Raw genomic sequence first — 14219 nt, forward strand, 5'->3', positions numbered from 1 at the left:
GAAAAGAAGAAATGTGTCCTTGCTCCCAAATTACTACTTAAACTATCCTGCATTTTTTTTTCATATTTCTGTTGCTATTTTAAAAAAAATATCTGTTTTTACAATGAAAGCATGAAGAAATCTGATAAAACTGAAAAGCTTTATTTTAAAGTCTGAAATGGATTGTGCAAGTTACTCTTTAGCAATGCTTAGTTTATATACAGAAACATTCAGAATTCTAGACAGGTCATCAGCTTGAAGTTGTTAGGTGAACCTTCAGGGAAGGTAACACCATTTGCATGGACAGTTGTATGAGTGGGGTTCTGATACAGTCAGTACTGTGGCTCAGACAGCTGGAAGCTTCCTGGCTTGATGAAAAAATTTCCTTTTTTTTTTTTCAGTCAGTAAGGAATTATTTTCAGATCTCTTATGTACATTGTTTATATTCTCCTTTCTGATGATGAGAATTTCTAATAGTTCTTTTGTCTCTTCCAAAACAGAATTAGACCACAGCTGGCCAAAGAGAAGATTGAAGGATGCCATATTTGTACATCTGTCACACCTGGTGAACCTCAAGTGTTCTTGGGAAAAGATAAGGCCTTCACTTTTGATTATGTCTTTAACATTGACTCGCAGCAAGAAGAGATCTATATACAATGTATAGAAAAACTGATTGAAGGTTGCTTTGAAGGCTATAATGCCACTGTCTTTGCTTATGGCCAAGTAAGCATTACAATTTTATTTTAACGTATTTATTTTGGAATAAAAAGTTTCTTGTAACTGCTCTTTCTTTAAATTTCAGAATGCATGAACCTGGTTTTTAGCATCTTGGTTTCATTTTGAATGAGAGGTTCTATAGGAGACTGTTTAGGAGTTTGTTTAGATTCTGTGCAGAATGGTAATTGAAACACGGAAGACATATATAGGCAGTAGGTCTGAATTAATAGTAATGCTGAAAACAGCATGAGTCCATGTAATTCCTGAATTCAGTCCAATGCAGCAATACAAATTAGTGACTTAACCTACCTCTATATACCAACTGATTGTCCTGAGATTCTTTTCTGATCAGTTATCCATTCCTCTGCATTTTCCGATTCTTTTGGGAAGAGGAGGTTGTTTTTTTGTTTTTTTGTTTTTTTTTTTGGATCCTAGGCAACTCCAGGCCACACTGTTTATTTGTGGGCAAAATGTAGAGATCAGATTCCAAAGGCTGAGAACTTTTAATAGAGAATACACCCACTCAGTACACTGGGCACACATTTTACTTCTCAAAGGTGCGATATTGAGCACAGTGTAAAGACAGTGTTATTGTCCTCTGAATGTTCCGTTAGGAATTGATTGCATAAAATATGGTCTTGGATACTGAATTTCACCACTGCTAAATGTTGTATCTCAAGTTATCTCGGTGAAGTCTAGTCCTGGTGAAACAGCAGTTTGCAGATCCAGTTTAGTAGATTGTGTTCAGCTGCGTGATGCTATCTCTGTCTTAGACTTGATCCACTAATTAAGTGACAACATAACACTACCTTTTCTTCTATAGGACTCCACATTTAATTAAGCTCTTCCTACTGAAGGTACAGCTTGTGTTTTTCACTGCTGTCTGAACAATGGTAATACTCTGAGATATTCAGACATCATAATTAAGAGAGTCATTTGATCTACTTCAGTAAAGAATTGCAAATGCTGCTTCTACCTCCAAAATACATGCTTTAATTAGCAGTCTCAGTTGAAAACATTAACTATTCTTTTGACCTCAGATGATAGTTCAAGGCTGATGTAAGCATCTTAGAGGAACCTTGTAGGGGAAAAGTTATGAAAGATGGAGCTGGTCTCTGCCTTCTTGTATGTGATCTGTGGATAAACAGTAGAATTTGTCCAGCTTCTGCTGTTGATCCATTTTTCAAAATGATCTGTTGTTGTGCATGTTAATATTGTAAAGATGGCAAACTGACTTAGCAATCGCTATCTGGTGCTAGTGTCTGCAAACTGCATTTCTCTGTAATGATTTGGCACTATTAACGTGTTCTAGTGACTACTCCTCTTTCAATTTAGACAGGTGCTGGCAAAACATACACCATGGGCACTGGATTTGATGTCAACATAACAGAAGAGGAACAAGGCATTATATCACGTGCTGTTAAGCATCTTTTCAGATGTATTGAAGAAAAAAAACAAGCTGCTATTAAACAAGGACTTCCACCTCCAGATTTTAAAGTGAATGCACAGTTCTTAGAGGTAAATATAATCTGTGTTTGTGCGTGTAACTTAATGATTTTGGAAGGCCAATTAAACATTTTTTTTCTGGTTGCTGCTTTTAAGTTCTTTTCCCACAAGATCTTTTGAATTAATCTTTGAGATTTCAAAAGGAAATTTTCAGCTCTTCAATTTATGAAAATAGCCTTTTAATCTTATTCTAATTATTTTAGTAGTTTCCTTTGCAGCATTAAAGTGTAGGAATAGTTTTTATTAGTCATCATTTATCCCTTTCTGCAGCACACATTTGTTTGTGCAGCCTGTTGCTTTTGCCTGTTTGTAATTCTTTACATAACCTTAAAGCAAGAAACTATAACAAAAAAAAAATCAATTGTACTTTGTGCCTTTGAATAATGACCGTGCTTCAACTGGCTTCTGTCACTTTGCTATAGATTTCTTCAGCTTTCAACATCTGCACAGGAGACTTGTTATATTCCTTTCACCAAAGAAGAAACATAGTATAAAAATACTTCTTTTGGTGATCCCCAGTGGTCTAGGACTGGGCTTCTGTGTCACTGTTCCCTCTTTCATTAGGCCCAGAGAAAACCTGGGTCAGTGCAGTAGAAAAACTGTTCCCTTTTGTGTTTTCTTGTAGATGCAGCTCTGGTAAGAGAGGCCATAATGTCCATGATTTTTCCAACCTGCAGCAGCTGTTAGTTTAAGTCTTACAGCTTTTACTCGGCGTCTCCTGTCCGTGGAACTATTTTTTAAATTGATTGATTTGGGTGTAATATATTTACATTCACTACCAAGCTGCGAAATCTGGTACTTTAAGCACACAGAGACAACGAATCAATTTAAGGAAGAGGTGTAAATGTGTATTAATTAGTTCAGTACTTGCAAATTTTTCTACTTTGGGGGGGAAACCGCCCCACTTTTATATTGCCCAAGAGAAGAGCTTTTGGTTTTATTATTGCTGAAGTAAACTAGGTCCTTTAGTCATACTCCTATAATTGTTTTAAAGATTAACAAGCTGGCATTAATTTTGCACTACTATAGGTTTGTCAGTGCTAACTGGTTAAGCAGAGTTTTTTGTTGCTCTGGCTGCTGTTTGCCCAGATTGAGTCTAGCCTTGAGCACGGGCCGTGGGAACGCTGTACTCTTCTGTTCTCTCTGTTTGAACATTGGGGAGCCGCAGCTTCATTTCTGCTTAGGCAGCAGCAATAGTAGTAGTGTAACGAGTAGTAACCAGTGTAGTTTCTGAATTCCTTGCGTTTCTTGACATAACATTACAAATGTGACTGCAAGAGTCCCAAAAGACAGAGCGATAATTGAATGTTACAGTGACAATGGTATGCGGAATTGCAGCCATTACATGTCTATTTTAGAGAAAGGTTAAATGATGTATATAATGCTCCTCCCTTAACAAAATGTCACTTCTTTTGGTAATTTTTTTTATTGTACTGAGGCTAAATTGGAGCTTTCTCAGAAAGACCCTTTTTTTTATTAGTTACGTATTATACACTATTCTTGTGTCAGAAAGTATCCTCTTCCTCCCATCCTGCCTACCATTAGGGCCAGATTAGATAAACAATATTTTAGTCATTGAACATGTTGATGCAATGTTTTATTTTGGAAAAACTTTGAAGTCTGACAGCTGGATGACTATTGGGAACAGTGACTTCTGTTTGCTACTTGCTTGCTTTTCTTTAGCTTGCTGCAGTCTGCCTCTCTTACTTAACTCCTTGCTTTCCTCATAACTTTTCCAAAATATAGGCATATGCAATCCCACGCAATTGTAGATGCATTATCATGTTTGTCTCTAAATTGTGGCATCATTTTGCACTTAGCAAGGTAAAACATCAGTAAGAAGTCTCCTCCATATTTATGCCTAATAATTAAATATAATTCCTTTTTAATACGTAAAGAATTAAAAGCATCACATGCACAAATGCTGAGCCTTTTCTTCTCAAGGATAGATTTTCACTTGTGAGAGGAGAAAGCCTTTTGCTTTCAGTGTATGAGAAAGGACATTGGGTGAATATAGATTTATTGCAGTCATTCCGTGGCTTTTACATAGGGACTTTTTTCAGGGATTTAATCAGTCTGGCCTAAGCTCTGCTGAAGGGAATTGGTATAACCAAATCGAAGAGCACTGGAGCTGTTCCAGTGTACAGCACAGACCTGAGCCAAGAGGTTCCCAGTGGGACGCTGTTTTTTCTGGGTTTTTTTTTGATGTTTGCTCTGGTATCTTCAATTGGATCTAAATGCCTTTCCTAAAACCCAGAACGTTCCTATGAAATCATAATCCATCTCCTCTAACACAGATAACTGCGTAGTAATTTCTGATGTCTTTACTGGTTCTGATATCATTTACTGACCTAGAAGTTTGATGTGCTTAATGATACTGAGTTGAAAGACCACTAAATGTACATGAACTTACCTTCAGGAGACCCAGTGAAACAGGCAGTAAACATTAAGCAGCCTGAATCATATAGTAAATAGTTGCTGTTGCTCATGTGATTGCGCCTGAGAGTTGTAACTCAATCTGGGGCACCAAAGTGTAGGTATTATATGGAGGAAAGTACAAAAGCCCTGCTCAAGGAACCATCACATAAATTTTGGCCTGCTGGTTGGTGTCTTTAATAAGCAGCTTGCACAAAAACTATCGTATGTTAAATTCCTTCCAGGGCAGGAATAGTTTGTCAAAATGAAAGAGAGACATAAAATTATTAAGGTATGAGAGAGGAGACTGGAAAAGGTGTGATGGCAGGGAGAGCAAGTGGAGTGAGTTTGAAGTGTCTGGAGGAGGGTGCAGCCAACTGAATTAACAAAACAAAAGCCAAGCCCAAGGTCAGACCTGAAGACAGCAGGTGCCTGCCAGAGAAACCACTGCCACAGTTGTTCTGCTGGCCCAGAGTGCCTCCCCTTCCCTGGTCCCACCAAAGAATTTTCTCCCAGGTCTGATGACGTGGGGGAAGTTACTGCTTCTTTGGACGGCGTAACAGTAAGGTGGGCAGATGAGTTCATTTGCAGCTGTTCCATCTATCATCTTATTGTCCTTGTAAACTTGTATTTTTCACAGCATCCTTTTCGGAGACCCTTGGCATTTGGATTTTTAGAACCTTCTGAATGTGCCATGCACAGATTTGTTAGTCTTTTGAAGGAATTCCTGAAGTCATATAAATTTTGTCTTTATTTTTTTTTTCTTCCTCCTCAGCTTTACAATGAAGAAATTCTTGATCTGTTTGATACCACGCGTGATATTGATGCAAAGAATAAGAAATCAAATATTAAAATACATGAAGATTCAGCGGGAGGAATTTATACAGTGGGCGTTACAACCCGAACTGTGAATGGAGAATCAGAGGTGATCATTGAAAACAAATCACTCTGTAGCATACCAAGTGCTTTCTACAAATGTTGTCTGTCTGTTTTGATAAGCAGTTAAAATTAGAGGTTATGCTTGCTGACATCTGCATCTTAGACAATTTAGGTGTAAAATTTAGCTGAAATTTTTATTTTCTTAATTTCTGTAGATTTAAATCTGATAAATGTCTGATACCAAGTGCATACCACTTTCACTTAATGCTAGAAACAGACTTTTGCTAATAGTATAGTTTTGCTGAGAGAGAAAATTTTGGCATGTGTGTAAATCTAATCTCCTAGATCTTATGTATGTTATTTTTCCTGTGGCAGGAAAGCTTTGCATGATGACTGATGTGATGTAAATTGCCATTCATAAGCATCTGTGCATTGCAAAGCTGAATACAAATGTTACTGTCCGTTTTTCAACAAAAGTACAAAAATTGTCCATTTTGGCTACAGGTGAATGGAAGTAAGACTGCTATGTTACTACCAGGGGACAGTAAAAAGAGGGGTACAAAGATTTAAATGTTTTCTTTCAGAAACCACCCCCCACCCCCCCTTTTAGTTTGCTTATTTAAGAATCATTGTGCTTTTGCCACATAGGAACTGAAATAATAGCAAAGAGAAAAAGCTTATTTAAATCAAAACAATAAGTGTTATAGGAACACTTTTTATCTAAACCACAAGCAATGCAGTGTACTTCTTGTCTGTTTTCTAGATGATGCAGTGCTTGAAGCTGGGGGCTTTGTCTCGAACCACTGCCAGCACTCAGATGAATGTTCAGAGCTCACGGTCACATGCTATCTTCACTATACACTTGTGTCAAACCAGAGTCTGTCCTGCATTTAACACTGTACGTATCTTTGCTGTTATTAAACTTCACTTCAGTAACCATTTTTCAAAATGTGAATATTGTTTTGGCAGCCACTGCTATTTGAATTGCACTTGGTGAAGATGGTACAGTCGTCATCATCATGCTCGATGAATTTGCTAAGCATTATAATAATTTGATTTAATCTTTGCATATGTAACCATCCTCTAGCCAGAGGCAACAATAAACTGCAGCCTCTTACATGAACCTACCCATTCTCCTCTAGCGTTTTCTTCAGTATTTCATTGCAACATACACAAGTAAGAAAGTTAAAATGTAATTTGTCTTTAATTGGGAAAGCATTTTTAAGTGTCTTGGTAACTAGTGGGTTTAAGTTTCCAGTCAGCTAACTGAAAATGCTTGGCTATTCCAGATTAAGTGTTGATATCTAATCAGGAGCAAGTAGAAAAGCATTTGATTCTGAAGTGTAACATACTTGTTTTAAATAGATATACGTTTGGGGTTCAGATGCGTTGAGTCTGTGCACTTAACTTGAAATTTAAGCTATGAATGTACACAGAGCTGTTCTACAGAAGACTTTTGTGTGAATGTTCAGTCATTAGTTGCTGTTGGTGTATCGTGTAAAGAGTAGAGCTCTGAATAAATCCGTGCTACTGAAAGCTACAGTACATTCAGGGAGACTTAATTTGATTATTCTAAAGGTATCAAAATTTTAAAATATGTTGGTGAACCCCTAAGTACCTGGCTAGCATTTTACTCTTTTACACATAGATATCACATTTTTAAGCATGTGGAACAGTGAATTGAATTTGTCGTGCTTTTTTTGGGAGGTTGCTTTTTTTTTTTTAACATTACAAACAATAATTTGCAGGCAAAATGAGGGTTGCTCCCTGGTGCTTTGTGGTATGTAGACCCGCTTTATACACCTGTTAAAAACGTTTCTTCCCTCTTTCCACGCTGAAACTGCGGGGCCTGGTGATGTGGGCAGCTGTCTGTCTTCTCACTCAGGAGGGGCTGGCATCGCACTCGGAGCCCAGACAGGGCACCTCAGTCACTGCGTAGTGACACTGTCTGCTTGGAGGTTTTGGTGAAAACTGTCCATGTTGCTGGAGAGAGATAACTCATCTGGGAGCTGGCTGTCAGCGCAGCAGCCCACCTCCGCTGGTGGACTTGCAGCCTTCCCCACCAGCTGAGCCACCCGCAGGACTCTTGCCTGGCCCTGCCTGGTTTTTAACAGAAGCTGTGGCACCTGTTGAAAGGTGGCTGCCTTCTGCCCTGTGTAAAAATGTGGTTTGTTCCTTCTTTTTGGGGAGATAGGAGCAAGATAATTTGATTCTCTGGAGCAGGACATTCCTAGATCCCGAATCTGAAGACAGCACCCTCTTCTTTCCCTGCAGTATTGAGGAGAGTAGAGGTTAGACCTGACATTGGCCTGAGAACGCTCCCAGAATATAAACTAATATGAGCCCTTATTGGGTGGCCAGGAGAGATGCAGCTCAAGTTTCTGTTGTTGCTGCCTTCTGTAGACAACAGTTTGGGGAGACCTTTGTTACCAGGGCAACACAGTTCCTCGGGTGACGGTGTGGGCTCTGTGCCTGTCTCCCTGAGCACGGCCCCGGTGCCTGGGGTGGGCAGGCAGCCAGGGCTGCTCCTTGCGCTGTGTTCACACTGCCTGTGCTTCTCAGAAGTCTCGGGAAGTATGTTTGCTTTACTAAATAAGCAAGAGAGAAAAGATGTGTTAATCATCGCTTTGCGGGCTGGGAAAGAGAGTGATCCACCAGCAGCCTAAATGTCAAAATAGTTGAGAAGGTGTGACAGTCCAGTCTGCTGGAAGTGGCACAATTCCTGTTCTCTTCTGAAACTGCTGCAAAAGGAGATCACTTAAGAAGCCTGAAGTGTTTAACTACTGTGAGAACAGTTTGGTCTGCAGCCACATGCATTACCCCTTGCGATAGCAGAGGGAGTTGGGGCCTAGCTCACTAAGGACATAAAGATCATTGCCACAGAATACCTGAGGATTTTTTAAAGAAAAAACAAAACAATCCATGCTTACTGTGATATAATACTCCTAATAAAGCCTGTAGATTTGGGCTGTATGAATAGAAGTCCAGTACACACTCGATATGTACCTATTACACGCTGCCATGGCAAGTAGGTAGAAATTGCCCCGCAATGGGTATCTTAGCAGGAAGGTCAGGAACGGAGTGATTTAAAATTTTTTCTCATTTAGTGTTGCTTTCATGACAACAGGTCTAACTACACTTCGAGTAAAATAAATCTCCGCAGTATATGGTACAGCTACAATAATTGACAGAGAAAAGCTCAGGATTATCTAATGAAAAAGGATAATTTTACTACTGTGCTTTGGGATGTGAAGTGGAAAGAGGCCGAGGCTACAGTACCTACCTGTAGCACAGTGTGTTCCTGGGCAGACTCACTGTGCTGACGGAGGCATGCATCAAGTGTCAGTCATTACAGCTTACTTGGGGGGGGAAAAAGTAAGCTCTTTTTCTCTTCTTTCTCCCATATTCCCTCTGCTGTCCTTATTTCCTGGTCAGGTTAGAAGTGCTGGTGGAATACTGGCTGCTAAGAAAACTGGCTTAAAAAAATAATTCCTAAAATGAAGTTGAAGAATCATGCCACAGGGATGCTGATGATGGGGATTAGAGAGGTATAAAATCAAAACACCTTTCAGTTATTTGGCAGGTTTATGAACTGGTAGTTTAGGAGGGTAATATTATCCATACTTCTTTTTTAAAAATCTATTTCCTTTGACAGTTGATTTAAAACTTGCATTCCAGGAGACGTACAAATTTTGTTTCCTAACTTGCTGATGAGTGTTTTATTTTTTAATATATGTATTCTCTCCTGCCCTGAAGTAACTGGTATATTGGTATTCATGTCCATCTAGAGCTGGGTCTTCAAGAATAATGTGCTAGTAGATATGACTAAAATGCAGACAGTTTTTTGAGAGAGACTGATGTTGTTATAAGAGAATGACTAAATAGGGAAGGAGATGGACATTACAAATGGGTTGTCTTGTAAATAATAGTTGATTGAACGTTGCAGTAGACAAATGTTAATGTGAAAGGCCTGACCAAACTTTATGGGTTCTTCTTTATTTCAGGATAATGCCACTGATAACAGAATAATATCTGAATCTTCTGAGATGAATGAATTTGAAACTCTTACTGCCAAGTTCCATTTTGTTGATCTAGCGGGATCCGAAAGGTTAAAGCGAACAGGAGCTACAGGAGAAAGGGCAAAAGAAGGCATTTCCATCAACTGTGGACTAGTAAGACTATACAATTTGTTTCCATCTTCGTGTTGGTACCATCTTCTCTTCCTTTTTCTATCACTTATTTTTAGTAATCCCTAAAGTTGAAATGCATCGTGTGCAGAACAAGGAGTGTAGCATGAGACGTAACAGTATATATTGATTCTTACTGGGTTCTGGCTTGCTAACATTTTCTCAGTTGTACTAGACCCTAACTAGCAAATTATAGTACTTGAGACTTGTGAAATATAGTTAGTTACTCTAACTTCCAAAAGATATTGTAGAGGTATTCCTTTTTACTTTCTTATTTTCATTTTTTATTCTGTTGAGACCCAAACAGGTGGAGAACTTTACAGTTTGCAAGGAGTACAGGCATGTAAAACATGGATAATGAATAAGCTTAATTGATCAATAAATTCTGGTTCTTTGGTATAATTATGAAACATAATGTAAAACAACAATAGGCAAAACACTATTAAATATTTTATTTAATTATAACTACACTGAAAAGTAGAGCTGGTGATTATATGTGGAGTTTGTAGTTTCACACCTTTGTTTTGAGCTACTTGGCTGTGTGGAGGCTCTGTTCAATTCTCTTCTCAAGACTCAAAAATACATGTTTATTTTATATGTGAAAAAATGTCTTTTTTTCTGGTCTAGTGTGTAGTACCACAGAGGTATTCTGCAACTAGGACTTTCTTAGCGATTGTCTTGTCATCAAGACAGTGGTTAAATTCTGTAGTTATTCTGCTTATATTATATGTAAGAGAAGTGGAATTCAATTCAATTCCATAATTGGTATAAGCGCAAAGCCAGCAGAAATTTGGGGGTTTAGACGATATAGCTGTATCCTTAACAAATAGAGTACGGAATGTACAAAGGTGAAAAATCAGTGTGATGAAAGTAGGATTTTATATGAGCACAAAACTTTTCATTTACAGTGAATTCCAGCCATCAGCTTTGGGAAACAGATTAAAAGTGATTTAAACACTTCAAAGCAGCACAGAATGTGATGTATACACAGTTCTTCAACTGCTGGGTGCAGTAAGACTATTTTCAAGACTAAGAACTGGCTGTACAGGGTGCCATCTAGAGGAATGTTCTTTAATTTAGCGTATGATTGAAATGCATGCAGTTGCACATTAAAAATAATTTTACAACAAAATACTAGGTTGTTTATAAACATGAATTAGATCCTTCTAACAATGAAATGGAGTGGCCATGGACTACATAATTTCAAGCCTTAAATGCTTAAATCTTCATCAGACATTCTTTATTTCATATCTGCAGAGGTAGTAAATGTTGGGTTTTTTTCATATAAATGCCCCATATTTTATTCTAAATCTAACATAAAGCAGATTGATAAAATGAATTTTAAAAATAATCTAGCAGTAGCTATTAGAGATCAGCTTTAATAATCAAAAGTAAATGTTTGTTACATGAAGTAGTTCTAACTTTAGTTTGCAACTGACATGAGATATCAATAGTCAGTGCACGCAAATTGTGCTAAGCACTTGGCACTTGCAGGTACCAGACTGCAAGTCATCTGATTCACTGTCGATAGCATGGAAGTTTATAGATGTCTACTGTAAAATGTAAAAATCTTCAGAAATATTTTTTTTGTGTTAACTTTGAGTATATTTGTTTTTTCACAATATGCAGAACTCTGTTCATAGCTGTTTTTAAAATAAAACCACTCAGGAACTGATTGTAACTTGTGCGTTACATTATTTGGTGTTTTATAGCTGGCACTTGGCAATGTAATAAGTGCACTGGGAGATAAAAGTAAGAAGGCAACTCATGTACCATACAGAGATTCAAAGCTTACAAGGCTACTTCAAGACTCTCTTGGGGGAAACAGGTATGAAAACTAGAACATTTTATGTATTTCATTGTGAATGGGCATGAATGAGTACATAATCTTCAGAAAGTAAAATAAACATTAAACAGTGATAAAAATAGCCACTCTTTTTGTTGGAGGGAGGTTCCAAAGATAAATTACTGTGGTGACACAAAACACTGGCAAGGCAGGGAAAAGATTTTAAAGAGGCTTTTTGCGTTGTTCTTTTCAGTGGTATAGTAGTTTTACTAGACATGAGGCTTCGAGTTACTTAGAAGTTACCGTTTCCAGGACAAGTCCTTCTCATGAAGACATCTTCAGATTATAGACAGCATAAATGGCAGACTTTGTTACTGTGTTACAGCCTTATTAATTACAGCATAGTTTAAACCTGTGATGAGTTTCTCCTTCAGAGATTTTTTTTTTATTACTTTTTTCTTTAAAATGCTGCTTAATTGTTTGCTCTGATCGCTGTCTGCAGGAGCTTGGAGTCAGCTTACCACAGGCACTGCCATCTTTTTGTAAAGGTTGTATATCTCAGGGTATGGTGCAAATGTCCAGTTATCAGATATTGGACTAGACCCTAACAAAACCAAACTACTATATCACCAGAATTGTTTGTATGAACCTGTTCTGTATACCTGCTGCACAGACAAGGAAGAGAGGCTTTGGCATCTGGAAACTTTGTCTAAGCAAACATGCAACATTAACATGTACAAATACAAAAGGGAGCATTGTTGAGTTGCGTTTTAGCAGGGTAGTACTCTTACTCCACTACTTAATCCAATATGTCTGACTGCTATTTTTAGGAGGGCAGGAAGTTTTCTGGGCATTTCACAAAAGAATAGGAAGAAGTGGAAGAGAATTCTTAAATCTTTGCTCTGCTCTTCAGAGAGATAATTCCAGCAACACTGTGCAGCACTACAGCGAGAGGAAAAGCAGAGAGTAAGACAACACAAATAAAATAAAGGCTAGAATTTTCAGAAGTGCTTAAGGGAGGAAGAAACTCAATAATTATGAAAAAAATTAGCAGAAATCAAGAGCATAGCTCTTCTAAGCTCTTTCTGGAAATAACAACAAATAGCATTAATTGACTAAATTTTATATCAAATACACTAGCTAATGAGCATTTTTTTCAAACCACTTCTAAAATTGTGCTTTTGTTGAAATATTATTTTGACTCTATAAAGTATTTTCATATCTTATAGCTCTGCTGCTCCCCCTCCTGTTCTTTAGGAGAAATCCCATAGCTTAGAGTACAATGTACAGATAGCAAATGCTATATTCTTTCTGTCTGTTTCTGACTGATGTTAAATTTATGGACACTCCACCCCCCATTTTTATTTATGTGATATACATGCTAAGACATGTCAAATTAGCAGTTTGCTGTTAAGGAAGAATTATACATATTAATGTGATTTGAACACTTTCTTATCCATGCTTTGGCATACAAAAAGTGTGGGAAAGCTAAATTCTAATAAATGTGCTGGTTTTCTTCTGGGAAATGAGATAATTAGATTTCTGTTAGCCTGTTCCGTAGCCTTCCAAATTCTACGTGGGTATTACAGTCCACGTTATTGTTTCTCATTTTGCAAATACTTAAAAAGCAATTCAGGTTAGATGCAGTGAGTCCTGAGTTAATGATGATGAAAGCATTGTATCATTGTACTATTCTCGCCATAATCCTGACTTTAATGCTGTAACAGTTCTGAAGCAGCATTTAAATGTTAATGTTTCTTGAATTATTCAAGTAAGAATATGGAGTATTCATGGTTTTGGAAAGGATTATTGTAATGTACAATATGAAAAATGAAAACTTTCATAACTTTGGGGGGGTAGTTTAAAGAAGTGGTAAAATAAAGGGAGTAGAAGGGTTATTTTAAAGACTAGTTTATTGCATGATTCAGATAGGAAAGTGGAGTTCAAGTTGTTCAGTTTTCCATACAGACACCTAGCAGAGCCAGTCATCTGCATTTTAGAAAAGCAATCACATTCTGAACTGAAAGCACAAGTAGTCCTGATGTCAGAATTAAAAATTTGTTCTTAATCTTGCATATTCTTATTTTGAGGACTAAACTCAAGCAGGTGGGGAACTGGCACAGACCTGCAGGAGGTCCAAGGAAGAATTGCTGAAACCAGATCTTTCTTGTATCCTCAGGCTAGTTACTCTTTCTAATTTAGTTTCCCAATGCATATGGTGAATGTAATTGTTTGCCTCGCAAAGGGTTGCAGGGATTAATTTGTCTCAGTCTGAAACTATAGAAGGTGGAGATCAGAATCGTGTCTGCCTAATGCAGATATTTCTCCATTGCCTTGGAGAGGGTGCACTTGTCCTAATGCAACCACCTAAGCTTTCAGATACAACAGAAAAGCAAATTCCTCTAAAGCCTGGTGGGGGGGGACTCAGTCCATTAAATGTAGGTGTTTTCCCCTATCTGTTGAGAGTATAGGCCATGTAGGCACCTTCAGAGCATGACCTACAGCTGGTACTCTGGTTCTGACCCCTCTAGCTGTTCTTACCTGATGTGAAATGAGAGTGTGCTCCAGGGAGCGAGGGAAGGGACCCTGGTTCCTCCATCTGCTTGTTAAATGATGAAACCGCTTGGTTGGAATGAAGAATTTTTTTCTTTTCTCTGCTTTTGTCCCACTGCTTCTTGCTGGTCTGTCTGCTCAGTTTTTCATTTGGAGCAGGGAGTAGCGTTCTCACTCTGCATATCTCATGATGGGAT

The 14219-nt window shown here is 37.9% G+C and overlaps 1 protein-coding gene across 4 annotated transcripts in view; it reads left to right on the plus strand.

Annotated features, from left to right (window-relative positions):
* The first annotated feature begins 482 nt into the window (after positions 1-482).
* The window catches only part of KIF21A (kinesin family member 21A), a 60590-nt gene continuing 46853 nt past the window's right edge, over positions 483-14219 (plus strand). For 3 of the 4 annotated variants that reach the window (XM_035891681.1, XM_035891680.1, XM_035891682.1), the window contains exons 1-6: positions 483-702; positions 2032-2214; positions 5393-5542; positions 6260-6394; positions 9501-9668; positions 11396-11511. In XM_035891681.1, coding sequence (XP_035747574.1) covers positions 2056-2214; positions 5393-5542; positions 6260-6394; positions 9501-9668; positions 11396-11511 — 728 coding nt within the window. In that variant the 5' untranslated portion in view covers positions 483-702; positions 2032-2055. The remainder of the gene's footprint in view (positions 703-2031; positions 2215-5392; positions 5543-6259; positions 6395-9500; positions 9669-11395; positions 11512-14219) is intronic. The other variant, XM_035891679.1, reaches the window with a different exon arrangement.

The sequence above is a fragment of the Egretta garzetta genome, unplaced genomic scaffold, assembly GCF_000687185.1.
Source record: "Egretta garzetta isolate BGI_Z169 unplaced genomic scaffold, ASM68718v1 scaffold33, whole genome shotgun sequence".
Lineage (NCBI taxonomy): Eukaryota > Metazoa > Chordata > Aves > Pelecaniformes > Ardeidae > Egretta > Egretta garzetta.